General features: G+C 47.7%; 1 protein-coding gene and 1 long non-coding RNA gene across 27 annotated transcripts in view; one reads left to right on the forward strand and one right to left on the reverse strand.

Annotated features, from left to right (window-relative positions):
* MICAL3 (microtubule associated monooxygenase, calponin and LIM domain containing 3) overlaps positions 1-13,446 on the forward strand; it is a 228,687-nt gene that overhangs the window by 175,081 nt on the left and 40,160 nt on the right. For 17 of the 26 annotated variants that reach the window (XM_019834211.3, XM_045061125.1, XM_045061124.1 and 14 more), the window contains 4 exons: positions 6,393-6,643; positions 8,520-8,609; positions 10,664-10,801; positions 11,937-11,999. In XM_019834211.3, coding sequence (XP_019689770.3) covers positions 6,393-6,643; positions 8,520-8,609; positions 10,664-10,801; positions 11,937-11,999 — 542 coding nt within the window. Of the gene's footprint in view, positions 1-6,392; positions 6,644-7,440; positions 8,329-8,519; positions 8,610-10,663; positions 10,802-11,936; positions 12,000-13,446 lie in introns of those variants that run through there. The other 9 variants (XM_023256568.2, XM_023256576.2, XM_023256573.2 and 6 more) reach the window with 7 other exon arrangements.
* On the reverse strand, positions 78-10,700 carry LOC109501406. Its single transcript, XR_006600446.1, has 3 exons — positions 10,590-10,700; positions 9,511-9,512; positions 78-88 (listed from the first exon to the last, which is right to left on the reverse strand). It is a non-coding gene; the product is annotated as an uncharacterized LOC109501406 (long non-coding RNA).

A 13,446-nucleotide genomic window follows, 5' to 3' on the forward strand; every position in this document is an offset into this window, starting at 1 on the left:
TTTATTTATTTATTACTTAAGCAATCTCTACACATAGCATGGGGCTCAAACTCATGACCTCGAGACCAAGAGTCACATGCTCTTCCGACTGAGCCAGCCAGGTGCCCCAAATGGTGCCTGTGTCTCAAACTCGACAGCAACAAGTGGCATTAGCTCTTTGCAGAGTGAAAAAACGGTCTCTTAAACCAAATTGCTCAGAGGGAGGAGCCACAGATTTTGTCTTATTTCCCTGAGGGCAGTGATCAGATGCAGACAGTGTATCATGTATTTTCTCCATCTTCCCTACAGCACCAAGCAGAGTTAGGTGCATTCTCAGCCCTCAGACCTTCCTTGAAGATGAGGAATGACTGTTTTAAGGAATTCACTGGTCCAATCCAGGAACTCACTTTTGACAAGTTTAAAGAACTCTTAACTTCATCGTCTGCTTGGGGGAGCATTGCAGTATCATAATTCAGAGCATGACATCGGAGTCAAACAGACCTGTACTTGAAGCCTTGTTCTACCACGTAGTAGTTATGGCCACATTTCTTGGCCTCTCTGTGCCTCGGTTTCCTCATCTGCAAAGAACACTGCACCTCATTGGTTTGTTATGAGGATGAAATCAAATAAAACAGCTGACACAGTTCATGGTGCCCAGGGAGCACTAAATCATTGCCACCCCTACTGTCACCACCATAGTGCATTGTAGCTCTAAGCACAATACAGGGTATCCCTCACGAGGAGGGGCAGGGCCAGTGATTCTTGTATTGGGTTCCTTAAACGGCTGGTTTAAGTGCCACAAGTTGGGTTTGGCTTGGCCCTAGGGCGGTGCTGATCAAACTTTGCTGGCATCAGAACCACCCAGAGGGCTTGTTAAGCCAAAGATTGCTGGGCTGTTTTTTATTCAGTCATTTGGGGTAGAACCCAAGATTTGCATTTCTAAAAAGTTCCCAGGTAATGCTGTGGTCTAAAGACCAAGGATGGCTGCTCTAAATTTCCCTGATAATAAGTGCCACCTGGGACATGTGGTAAAAACGTAATTCCTGGACCCTCCCCTGGAGCAGCTGATTTAGTGGGCTTGGGGTGGAGACCAGGAATACCTGTTTGTTAACAAACCCCCTAGGTGAGTCTTAGCTGCTTTGTGGTTTAGTTTGCACAGAGACTATTGGCCCAGACCTAATTAGCTCCTTGATCCTTCCTTGGATTGGGGGAGGGGGAGGGGAAGCATCTTCCAAAGGAGACCCTGGAAATAGTACTTTTACTTTTCTCTGGAACAGAACAGGTGCCTGAAGACAAAAGAAAACTGGCTTTATGGTTTTAGTTCTGTTTTTCCCTGATTGCCTGTCTGGAAAACTTTGCCCCAGGCAATGAAGATGGCTTGTGCAGTACCCATCTGCTGAAGTCCTCAACTGTTTGCACATTGCTGGCTCTAAAGAACAAGTTAGCACTAGAGCAAACAGGTATCCTTTCCATCCAGATGGGACAACCAGGTTACAGAGGACTCCCCAAAAGTCGATGACAGGCCAGCCCAAAGGGGCTTTGCTCTCCATCAGAGTAACACAACAAGGAAAAGCCCCTCCTTCAAGATTCACCAACATAAGTGGTGACCGTTCCCTCTCTTCCTGACCGTTCCCTCTCTTCCTGACCGTTCCCTCTCTTCTCCCTTATCCCTTCTCCAGTGGAGGCAGTAATGTGAGCCATTGCTGAGCAGGATACTGCTTTTAGCATGGATTAAATGTTCATCATGTAATGATTGCTGGACAACATACATCTTCTCCAGCAGTCTGCTTAGCAGTATAATGTTTACACAGTTGTCAGAGAGGGTGGGATCTAGGAGTGGACTCTCTGATTATGAGTGGATTCATTTAAAAATGAAAGCCATGATTCCCTATTTTCCCTTAAACCATCTAAGAACTTCATGTGCTGTTTGACATAGCAGCCTGCTTCATTCACAGTAGGACCTGCCCAGATTTCCAGTATCCACTTTCTGAAGTTAGACCCAGGCAGCCAGGAGACTGGTCATGATCTTGCTCCTGGGTTTGCCACCCTGACAGCTGCTAGTGGGTGAAGAATTCTTGGGTTCTTGGTGAACAATCCAAGAGGGCACGGTATGACAGGTGCGGACACTGGAGGGAATCCTGACCTCTCACACCAATGATCCAACCGTTTTAAGCTTCAGTGGCCTCATTTGTAAAAATGACGATATTAATATATCCTGGAGTCCTAGAGTTATTGTGTAACTGAGTGACCTAATTCATGTGAAGTGCCTTGTGCCACGTGGCACTTCACCAGGGCTCAGTAAGTATTCACCATCACTACTGTGATGATCACCATTGGCCTTTCTCTGGCACAGCAGAACCTCTATTCAGCTCATAGAAGTCTGGAGCAAATCTTGTTTTTTTAGAATCTAGTCCATGTGCCTGCTGGTCTTACTTCCTCCTATCAGGCCCCACCATAGCCTCAGTGAGAAGATGGCATCTGATAGGGAGTTCAGGTAAAGTGCTTTGAGATCATTGATCAGATATAAATTGCAGCAGGGAGGATTTTTGCAAGGTGTCATTGTAACTCAAAGGCTCTGCTCCTACTGATGGACTTCACCAAGGGGCATCAGAGGTATCATCTGACACCTGTAAATTTAGGTAGCAACCTACCCTGGCTTTCTCTGGTTGTGCATCCTTCCTTGCCTTTCTTGGCTGTGCTAGGCACTACAAGCACCACTTCAGTGAGCCAAGCAGACCTGTTCCTGCTCTCAGAGAGAGTGCAGTCCAGGGGAGGTGGACCTACATCAAACAATAGATCATTACAAATGCTGATCTTGATGACTATATTTTCTTGTGGCCTTCATCTCCTAGGAGGCTATAAACTGAGAGGTCACGCTCTCTTCCCAAAAGGATAGAGAAATTGTTCCCTATGTTGTCTTTTGTTCTGGCGTAGTGATCTTCCCACTTAAGATGTTTCTAGGCTGATGTCCAAGTAGGGGTGAGGGGGTCTGCCTCACTACAGATTCCTTCTCTGTACCCTTCCCCCAGCCTCTTCAAAGGCTAGACCCAGAAATTCAGGCACTGGGAACAGCCACAAAATGTAAAAATGAGTCTTGAAGTACTGAGTTTACGCTGTGAATCTTGCACGACATAAGGAGCCTGGTGAGATTCAGGGGACTGCTCCAAGCTCCCATGGATGTGATGGCTTGGAAAGGAATAGTTGGCAATGCTTGTCCACCCCTCTCCTTCACAGAGGGAGGGAGACTGGTTTGCCTGTCTCAGATTTCCAGAAACAACGTATCAAGGCCTTTCAGAAAGAGACTGAGAGCTAATAGCTTATGAAGAAAGGCAAGGGTTGACCTTTCCACCCTATCTTTTATGCTCCATGCCTCACTTGCTATTCTCCCGTGGTCTTTGAGCTGTCATAAAACTAGCCAGTATCACACTCATAGCTGTGAGTCCCATTGCCCTCATCATAGAGTATTAATTGCTCACATTATGCACAGTGCCACTGCCCTCATGACGTGGCACAGTACAAGGAATGGGCCGTGCTGAAGGCACCTCTCCCAAACAGTGGCAGTGTAGTCCCACTGTGCCTGCCGACTGCTGGAGTTACCTTGTATGCCTGGCTGGGAAGGAAGGACAAGCTGGCCTGCCTTCTGCCCACCTGAAGTTTGAATAAATTTACATAAGATTTAAGATGAGCATAGGAGGCATTCTTATCCTTATTTCATGTTTGAAAGATGTTAAGTGATACACATTGTTGCTAAATAATAAGATAGTAAACAAATGAAAATAATACCTAAATAAATACTGAAAAACAGTCAAAATCCAGATGCCAAGTTTTCCATGGTCCAAATTCTTATGTTTACTCACCTTAAACTGCCTCCTCTCAACCTTTCATTCCACTACAGTTATTTCCTACCTTATTTTATCATGCCGTGTTCGCATCTTATCTCCCTTGAGAATAAGGATCTTTGTATTCTCTGCGATGTGGAGGAAGTGCATTGTAAGTAAAAGACGCTCAGTAAATTTTAGTGGGTGGGTGGATGGATGGATGAATGGATGAATAAATGAATCAAGTAGTATTCACCAAAATGAGCTGCTTACAGTAAGGAGCTGCCTCTTTTTATTTTTGTATCCATTGGTTGAGATTTAGTAAGTACTCAAGAATGTTCATTGAATGAATGAATGAATGAATGAATGAATGAATGAATGAATATGTAAATGGGTAAACAAAGAAGTGAATAGCGAGAGTCCCAGAGTATAACACAAACATTATAAAAATCAGTAAAATCCCTAATCTTCACAACGTTTCTACAAGGTAGATATGAACATTGCCTCCTTACTGATGCGGAGACTGAGGCTCAGCATAAATAATCAGCTCATGGTCATGCAGCTGGTAAGCAGCAGAGCCAGTGTAACACTGAGAATCAGCCACCTGAGAAGTAGGCGGGCATACAGCCCCCAGGGCTGCCCTCAGACTGACCCAACTAAAGTCTGAGAGTTCCCAAAACCACCCTCAAGTTCAATAGTTTGTTAGATACACAGAACTCACTAAAATGTGTATACTCATGGTTGTGGTTAATTACAGGGAAGGATACTTACTGAAATCAGCCAAGTAAGGAAGTGCACAGGGCAGAGTCCAAGAACATACGGATGTGGAGCTTCCATTGTCCTCTCCCTACGGAGTCAGGACAGTGTTACTTTCTTGGTATTAACGTGTGACAAAACCCATATAGTATTACTCACCCAAGCCTTGGTGTTCAGAGGTTTTATTGGGGCTCCATTACCTAGGTATCAATTGACAGATTAACTGATTAGCAACATGTTGTGATTGATCTCAGTCTCCAGGCCAGCTAATACTTCATGACTCAATGCCCCCACCCTAAATTGTTGGTCTTTCTGATGTGGCCAGCCCTCACCCTAAATCACATTATTAGACTACTTACCATGACCTAAGGATCCTATGGAAATAAACACATTCCCATCAGGCAAGACCTTCCAAGGGCTTAGAGTTTACATCCCAGAAGCCAAGACAAAGGCCAGACCTCTCTTTGAGTTAGGTAAATTCTATACTGCACAGGTACTAATAATAGCACTGGTAATGAGGTGTCATTGACCTTATCACACTGTATTCACTGATTCCCTCTCCACATTCACAGCCCCACTCTGGGTGGGGAGAGAGCACCCCCCCCCCCACCATCACAGGAAGATGGGACTGGACATCCATCCCATGCCTGATGCTTCTGGGGTTTGAGGCTCTCTCATGCCAGAGGCTGGACCATGCTTGATTGGAAAAGCCAAATTTCCTCTAGCCCAGTCAATGACACATTTCTCACTGAGGGCAAAGCCTCTCCTGAAAAAGACTTTTTGGGAATTATCAGACCATGAAACAGGTCTGAGAAACTTCATTTGTATAATGATGTTTGGGGTTTTTTTCCTGCCTTACAGCTATATTGTAGGGCACTTTTATTTGTGTACCACCTATCGACTGCTTAACTCTGCAGGCAGGAAAGGCGGATAGAAATGCTCCCAGGTGGTGGCCTCGAGGGTGGAGATCCACGGTTTTGGCTTGCACAGGTCACGGCAAGGGTCTTCTCGCATGTAGTGCTGCTTCCTGTTTCAAGCTGAGCTAGGCCATGTGCCATAAAGGAAATGGTGGTAGAAAATGTGGCTGGTTGTCCAGGGTGATGACCCCAGTGATCGGGATATTTGTTTTCACCCTCTCCCCATAGTCCCTGTACTATAACCTTATGGTGAACAGCGCCTTTGCTGCCGTGTTAACTGTGTATTCCCCATAGTATCCTGTTCTGGGCAGGGCACGTTGTGGGGACTAAAGAACACTGTGGAATTGAATGTGCTGCCTTCCCTCCAGCACACACTCCTTCATTGCCGGCCCGTCTGTGGCTAAGATTCAGGCCTCTTGGAGGCACCTTTTCTTTCTCACCATGTTTCCCAGGAGAGCCTGCCAACCCACCTGAGTCAAGTAGAGTTGAGTTCCTCAAACCAGACAGATCACGATGAAAGGAGACTTTCTCTCCTTTCTTGATTCCCAGGGTCTTGAGTTCATATCAAAATGAGTCTGTGCCTCTCTGAGGGCCTCTGAAACTGGACTCAGTGGAGTTGCAGTTCATTGAATAGAGCCCCCCCCCTGCCCCCGCCCAGGCTGAGCTGTTTGCTCATGTGGGTTTATGTAGGGCTTACTTGTACATGTGTATTTCCTCTGGCCGTCTACTCACTCTCTTTCCTTCCCTTTGTGGGTCTTACCTGGGCAGAAAAGCACGCCACACCCCTCTGTGCATGTCCTCTCTCCTTTCCTGCCCAGCAGTTGCTTTGCTGGGACATTTTGCCTCTGGTTGTGGCTTTTGAGCATCTCCTTCTCAGTTTTTGTCATTCCCTCACTTTGGTTGTATGGTTGTTTCCCCACAGCAGTTCTGAGTCCGAGATGGAGGAAGAGGAGGAGGAGGAAGAGGAGCCTCTGCCCACCTCCGACCTGGGCGGTGTTCCTTGGAAGGAGGCTGTGAGGATCCATGCCCTTCTGAAAGGAAAGAGTGAAGAGGAGCTGGAGGCCTCAAAGAGCTACGAGCCTGGGAATGAAGAGGAGGAAGAAGAAGAGTATGAGGAGGAGGAGGAGGAGGAAGAGGAAGAATATGAGGAGGAAGAGGAAGAGTCTAGTGAAGGTCAGAAAAAAATCTCTTCTCTTAACTCTGACTCTGTTCCATGCCTGAGTAAGGCTTCTGTGGCTGGAGTCACACCGATGTGCCGTCTACGGCACCAGGGGTGATCCCTCCTGCCTCTCTCTAGCCTTAGATTTGGGGGGCAGGGGAGGCCATTGGCAGTGGAAGTAATGTCCCTTGTGCACATTCTGAGTAGATATTGGAAGTGGAAGGCAAAGGGTCAACAGCATAAGTACTCCAACCAAATTAGGTCACTCATTCTCCTCTCCTCATTTTCTGTTGTTGTTTTTTTTTTTTTTCCTTTAGTTTCTGTTAAAGAAATTTATTTTAATAAAGAAAGGGAATTTAGCTTCCTAGAGGATTCCCTGACTCAGAGTCTGGGCTTTGGAGGCTGCAGAGCACTGAATCTCACTCTGCTCAGAGCTGCTGTCACTGAGGAGGGGCCAGGTGCCTACCAGACAGGGTTCAGTCAATGACAGGTAGTAACATGTTTGGACCAGTGTCCTGAGACGGAGCATCAGTTCCAGTATTAAGTCACTCTGGTTGGCTCTGAAATGTTCTCTTGCCTTGGACTTGAAATGTTTCAGTTCTGCCCCCATCTCTGGCTGTGTGTGTCCTTGAGTGATGAGGAAGAATTTGGTGGGCATCCTTTTTTGTCTCTGTAAGAGAGAGGGTCATTCTTTCCCTGCCCTGTCTGCATAGAGGTCTGGAGGGTGGGGAGGAAGAAACTAGGGCAGGTAGAGACCTGAATGCCCCTGACGATGGTGCCATGTTAATTCACGGCCATGCTCTCTCTCCAGGGGACATGGAATGGAAGAGAAGGACATGGGCCTTTAAAGCACCAATCCCTCCCAGCCGTTATCAGAGGAGCACATTAGATTCTGGACAGCCCCGGGCCTCGTAGAGTTGGCACTAGATTGCTCTGCTGCTCCTCCTGGAATTCGATGTGCTTGGCTGCCCAGTCCTATCCCGCAGTCTGGCACAGGAAGGACCGCGTGCTGACCAGATGCAGAGCTCTTCCCAATTACATTACTGAGCTGGTCCTGAGAGCTGTGTAGCCCAAGACACTGCCGAGGCAGGGCAGACAAGAAGGAAGCACAGCCTCTCCCTGCCCCCAAGGTGCCCAGGGCCAGTGTGAACGCTCAGAGGCAGGGCTCTTCCTCAGACCACGAAGGGGCTTCTCTAGACCTAGTTCTCCTGCGCTGTTCCCTCCAAAGACAGAGGCTGGGGTGGGGCCCACAGAGGCAGCACTTGGTGCCCTGGCCCTTCCTCCTCCCCGTGATGAGAAGTAAGGTCTGTGCGAGCAGGAGGCCAGGCCGGAAAGCTGGCACCTTGGGTTCTTTTCTCCATAACTGCTGTGTGTGCAGAGCTGTGGTTGGCCCAGGGCTGCCTCTGGGTCCCTAGTAGTCAGAGGTGGTGATTGTGCTCACAGCTTATCCAGGGGAAAGGTACTTTGTTTTTGTCATTATCTCCATCTGGTGATTCACACATTCAGTGGCTTGTAGCCCCACACACAGCTTAGGGTCAAAGCCTATGCCCTTTTCAGGAGACTTTATCCCTGCTTTCCTTCATGCAGACTTAATTTCCTGGATCTGGAACTAGTGTCAAGACCAAACCTGCAGGGAATGGGATTTAACTGCAGAAACACATACCGACAAATTCAGCCAAGCTCTGGGCCTTTGTTCCTAGCCCTTGGTGTGTGTGTATCTTTTGGTCAGTGGACTTCCATGGCTGTGTAGACAGTGACAGGACGTTATTGCCTTGCACTTGAAGATAACTCTTCTCTATTCTCTTTCCTCCCTTCCATTCTCTTTTCTCTTTATCCCCACGCGGGATTCTTGATGCTGTGTTTGTGGGTGTCTGGCTCCCCCTGCTGTAGAAGGGGAGTATTGCCCCTGGGACAGAGAACTCCTGCAAAGCCAGTGGCTCCAGCATCTGTCAAAGGAAGAAGATACGGGTACATGTAAAGGTACCCACTCTGCCCCTTGCCCACCTTCTACCCTGGCTCCCTAGCAGCCATCCAGAATTTGCCTTCAAGAGCAGGTCCCACATTAAAAGATCTGTGCTTTATAAAGCTGCGCGGACAGGCTTTGGCACATGCCTAGCTGGGCACCTGTCCCTGGGCCCAGCCTTTGGGAATGGTCATGTAGCAAATAATATATAAGACAAGCAGAGTCAAGAGGAAGTCTGAGAAGAAGACTCCAGAAGCAGTCTTAATGATGGTGGCCCCATGTAGGCCCCTTGTATGCTTTGCTGCAAGTCCCCTCATCTAGCGAAGACTCGGCCTCTTGTAATGCTGAAAAATCATGTCACAGTCACAGCTATCAAAAGTGGGGGAGCCAGCACAGGTGTTTTCATCAGCACAGGTACCCAGAACCTTCCTCCACTGTGTCTTGTAACATTTCTCTGAGAAAGGAGGACATGCTGGCTGATAAGTCCCCAAGGCTACATTTGTTAACAGGAAGCAGAACATTATCCAGGGAGAAGACTCACTCTCTTCTCTTTGTGGCTTAGAAGATGAAGAAAGGGTCTGCATTTTTCTCTTTGACTTCCCTTCCTTAGTCATGTGACATTCAAGCTATTGGGTAACTTGGCCGTGATTCAGCCCCATCCAACACCATAAAAGCCAACTGACCTTAGAAAAATGAATCCGTAGAGACCAGTAGTTCCGACAAGAGAGTGCATGCGGGGCTACCACCCCACATTTAACACAGGATGGTGCCCGCATCCACATTTGGTAATCTTACTAGTACTTTCTGTCCATATCACATTCCCCAGTGCTTAAAAATTAAGAGGTTGTGTGATAGTCATGAAGCCAAAGCCAAACTGTCCAGTTAGTTGAGAGTGGGTTCCCATTAGGAATCCCAGACTCCTTCAGATCAGGTGGCACCTGCTCTTGCTACTGAAAAGCCATCTTCCCTCCCAAAATGTCCCCTCCCCCAAGTTGCTGGCTATCCCTTTATTTTAACCCAACTGTATGGCATGGTCCAAGCACTAGTTATAGGGAGCTTACAGGGCAGAGGCTGCATGTATATTCTTTGGGCTCTGACAGCAGGAATAATCTGAAGGGGCTACTGGTGATTTCTCATTTAGCTGGAAAAGGCAGGTCTTGTGTCCAGAGGGGAGCAGTGGTGCACCAAATGGAGTTGTAAGAAAAAGGCTTTGACCTCAGAAAAAGCAGAGAGGTATTGTTTTATTCCTGCCCACGAACTCCCAAAGTCTTGGGAATTTACAAGATAGAGCTCTGCTTCCTCTCCTAGCCACTGCCTCCCCTGTCTCCATTTTCTCCCCATAGCTGTGTCCCTGCCGCAGACCTGCATGCAGCATGAGACCTATTATGGAAGGGGGATTTTTTTTCTCTTCTCTAGCTGCAAAAGATAAACACTGAAGTACCAACAAAGTACATTTCTGTCCTGCGTGAGTTAGGTGGTTCATGACAGAATGACACTGTCCCATCCCATCTCTCACTTGTCACTTGGCTTAAATCTCAAAGGAGAAGCTGTCAACATGGCAGGTGACGGTAAGCACCATGCTGTGTATCCTCAGAAGGGGCAAGAGCGTTGCATCCTTCGAGATCTCACACTGTGCTGGCTAACAGCAGAGTACTTGTGACCCAGAGGGGATGGCCCTCCAGAGGCCAGTTGTGACCTGCTCTTTTTTCTGACTTGGCATTTGGGTCCCTCAAATGCAGATGAGATGAAAAGAGCATCAGAAAGGAGAATTCTTTCTGTTTAGAGTCGGGATATATGGTTCACTTCGTTGAAATTAACAGTGTAAGTGACGCTTGAAACAACAAAATCAAGCTGAACGAGTAGAAATCATGTCTGTGTGCGCACGCGTGTATATTCTCAATTTTTGCCTCTTTCTGATTCAAAGTGATCCTGGCAAATACAGTAACTTTTCTTTCTGTTTCCTTTCCTGTGATGTTTCATCCCCTCCTTCCCTTCACTGTTTATTTTCTGCTTCCTTCCTCCACCATCTCTCCCTTCCTCATCTCCTCCACCTCTGACTCTGGTACACTAGTCGGGAGCCAGAGGCTACAGCAGATCATAAATCCAGCCGACCCCTTGGAGATCCAGGCTGATGTGCACTGGACACATATTCGAGAGAAAGAGGAGGAGGAGCGAATGGTACCAACCTCTGAGTCCTCCACTTCTAGAGGTAACTGTTTCAAGATCCAAGGGCCCGATATGCCCCTCAGAGCAGCTCTGTCCCTGCTTCCCCTCTCATTGCTACAGAGGACCCTTCTGGTAGGGCCAAAGCCATAAGTTTAATCAAAATGTAAAAGCCAACAAACATTTTGTTGTCCTGGTATTGTTAATCATGACCACTGCCCTTAACTTTTGTTTGAGGATATGTAAAGTTCTCTATGGGTTAAGAGGTTATGGGATCTTTCTCCATGGACGCAAAATAGTAAAATGAACTTGACCTTGGGAAACCAAGAATTTGCTTTCTTTCCCTATTTTGCTAGACAGGGTTACTCTGTCCACTTGGTAAAATGTTCTGATGCTTTCCTCCTGTGGTGTGTCTGAGTGTGAATGTACATTGGCCGGACTGGGTGGGGCAGTATATTTTGAACTGAAATGAAGTTTTAAGAGATTTATGTCAAGGAGGCCTTTAAAAATAGCTAGTGTAATATCCAGCTCTAGGTTTTAGGTGAGCTGGCCTGTGCTCCACAGGAGGGTGAAGATGATTACAAGCAATAAAAGGAAAAAATGGAGACAGCTGAGGGATGCGGCGGCTGCCGTGTCACTCTCCACACCTTTGACCTCAGCAGACCTATCGTCCAAATATGGATCCTTGCTGTCATGAACCTCTGTCTCTCACTCGTTTTCACGTTTCCATTCAGGCCTGTTGGGGCCACACACCCTGCAGGACCCTGCCTTCAGGAAACTTAGCCCTTAACGAGGACATTTGATCCTCCCTGGCCCCAAATCTTCACCTCTAGGCAAGACCACCTTCTGTTAACTACTTTTGCAGCAGTATAACCATTCAACGGGAGTGAGGAGACTGGCCCTACTGACCCGGGACGTCTGGCTGGCCTACAGCATGGGGCAGCTCTGCAGCCTCGAGCCACTGTTGACCCTCCCTGTTTTCTCTCTTCTTTTCTCATCCCGAGCGTCCGTCATACAGGCTTACGGCGGGACTCTGACCCCTCATCACTGCCAGACAAGCCTCTGGCTTAGAACATCTGTCAGGTTCCCTTCTGTTTGGGGCTTTAGGATGACCTCGACTCTCCTCACTGGGAACCCGCATTCCTGTGTAACTTTGTATCTATCGTCTGTTTTAAATTCAGTGCCTGACCTTCCCTCCATTCGCCGCGCAGCAGTGCAGGCCTGGCTGGAGACAGTCTCCGGAGGTAGTCTGGTGATGTTTGTTCTCTCCCCACTCACCATAACCACTCTCTCTCGGCAGCTCTGCTGGTACCTTAACACTAGAATTCTGGTTCTGCTGCTAGTGCATGCCACAGTCGGGGCGGGGGGGGCACATGCATGCCTCACTCAGGCGGCCCATTCTTGCATGGACCAGACACGCACCCCACGCCTTTCAGGGAAGATCCGGAGGAGAGCAATAGCATAGACAGGACATAAACTTGTTTTTTACTAATAAAGGTTGAGTAAAGGCCAAAGCTAAAGGAACATCTTTAGCAGTGATTTCTAAAGTCTGTAGAGATTAAATTGTGTAGCAGTTGGGTGTGAAAGTAGAAGAATCGGTGAATAGCCCACAAACCCACCAAAGTACAGAGAAGGAGACATTCAGTACTAGGGGACTTGTGGAAGACTCCTCAGTGAAGAGTGGAGAACATAGGATTGTTCTGCTAACAGTAGAGGGACAGGCTGGGTATAACTCGATGTAGCATCTGCTGGGTCTTCGTACTGATGTGCGGGGTTTCTGTAAGTACTTAGGCCAAGAGATAGCTGAGAAACCTTGGTTGTCCTTCCTAAACTTTTCTGGACAGGTATTCCTCAGCATGGGTGGTGGCAGTTCTTGACAAGGGGCAGGCAGTTCTTTGCATTGTAGGACATTAAAAAAAAAATTTTTTTTTTAATGTTTATTTATCTCTGAGAGAGAGAGAGACAGAGACAGAGACAGAGTGCAAGCAGAGGAGGGGAAGAGAGAGAGGAAAACAGAATCCAAAGCAGGCTCCAGGGTCTGAGCTATCAGCACAGTGCCCGACACGGGGCTCAAACTTACAAACCGTGAGATAACCTGAACCAAAGTCGAACGTTTAATCGACTGAGCCACCCAGACGCCCCTCTATTGAGGACATTTAACTTTCTTGGCCTCTGCCCTCAAAATGTCATCAGCCATACAGCCTCTACTCCCACCCTGGCCATCAAGGCAACAACCAAAACTGCCCTACACAATATCAGTACCACTTAAAGAAGGGAAGCATTACCCTCTGGTTGAAAACTATGGTCCTTGTGGTTGCTTCTGGGATGCATAGGATTGGAGCTCATGGATCTTTACCACCAGCCTCTTACCAGCCCGTTCCATTGACCTGACACAGCAGGAGAAAAGGACACAGGCACACAAGTCAGGAGGTACCTTCACAGAACCATAGGGAGAGCTGAGCCTGAGGCCAGACCTTAGCTCTGTGAATAGAAGCTGCTGGCCATCTCTCCTCATGTTAGCACGTCTCCCAGGATGGTTGGACAAGGCTGAGGTGTCAAGACTTCCCAGCTGGCAGCTGAAATAAACCAAAAGCTAAGTATGTCTGTGATTCCCAGCTTCCATAGTGCGTGGCAGCTTCTAGCACTCTGCACTCCATCTTAACCTGGATTTAATCTCCCAATTCCATCCCT

Source organism: Felis catus, chromosome B4 (assembly GCF_018350175.1).
Source record: "Felis catus isolate Fca126 chromosome B4, F.catus_Fca126_mat1.0, whole genome shotgun sequence".
NCBI lineage: Eukaryota > Metazoa > Chordata > Mammalia > Carnivora > Felidae > Felis > Felis catus.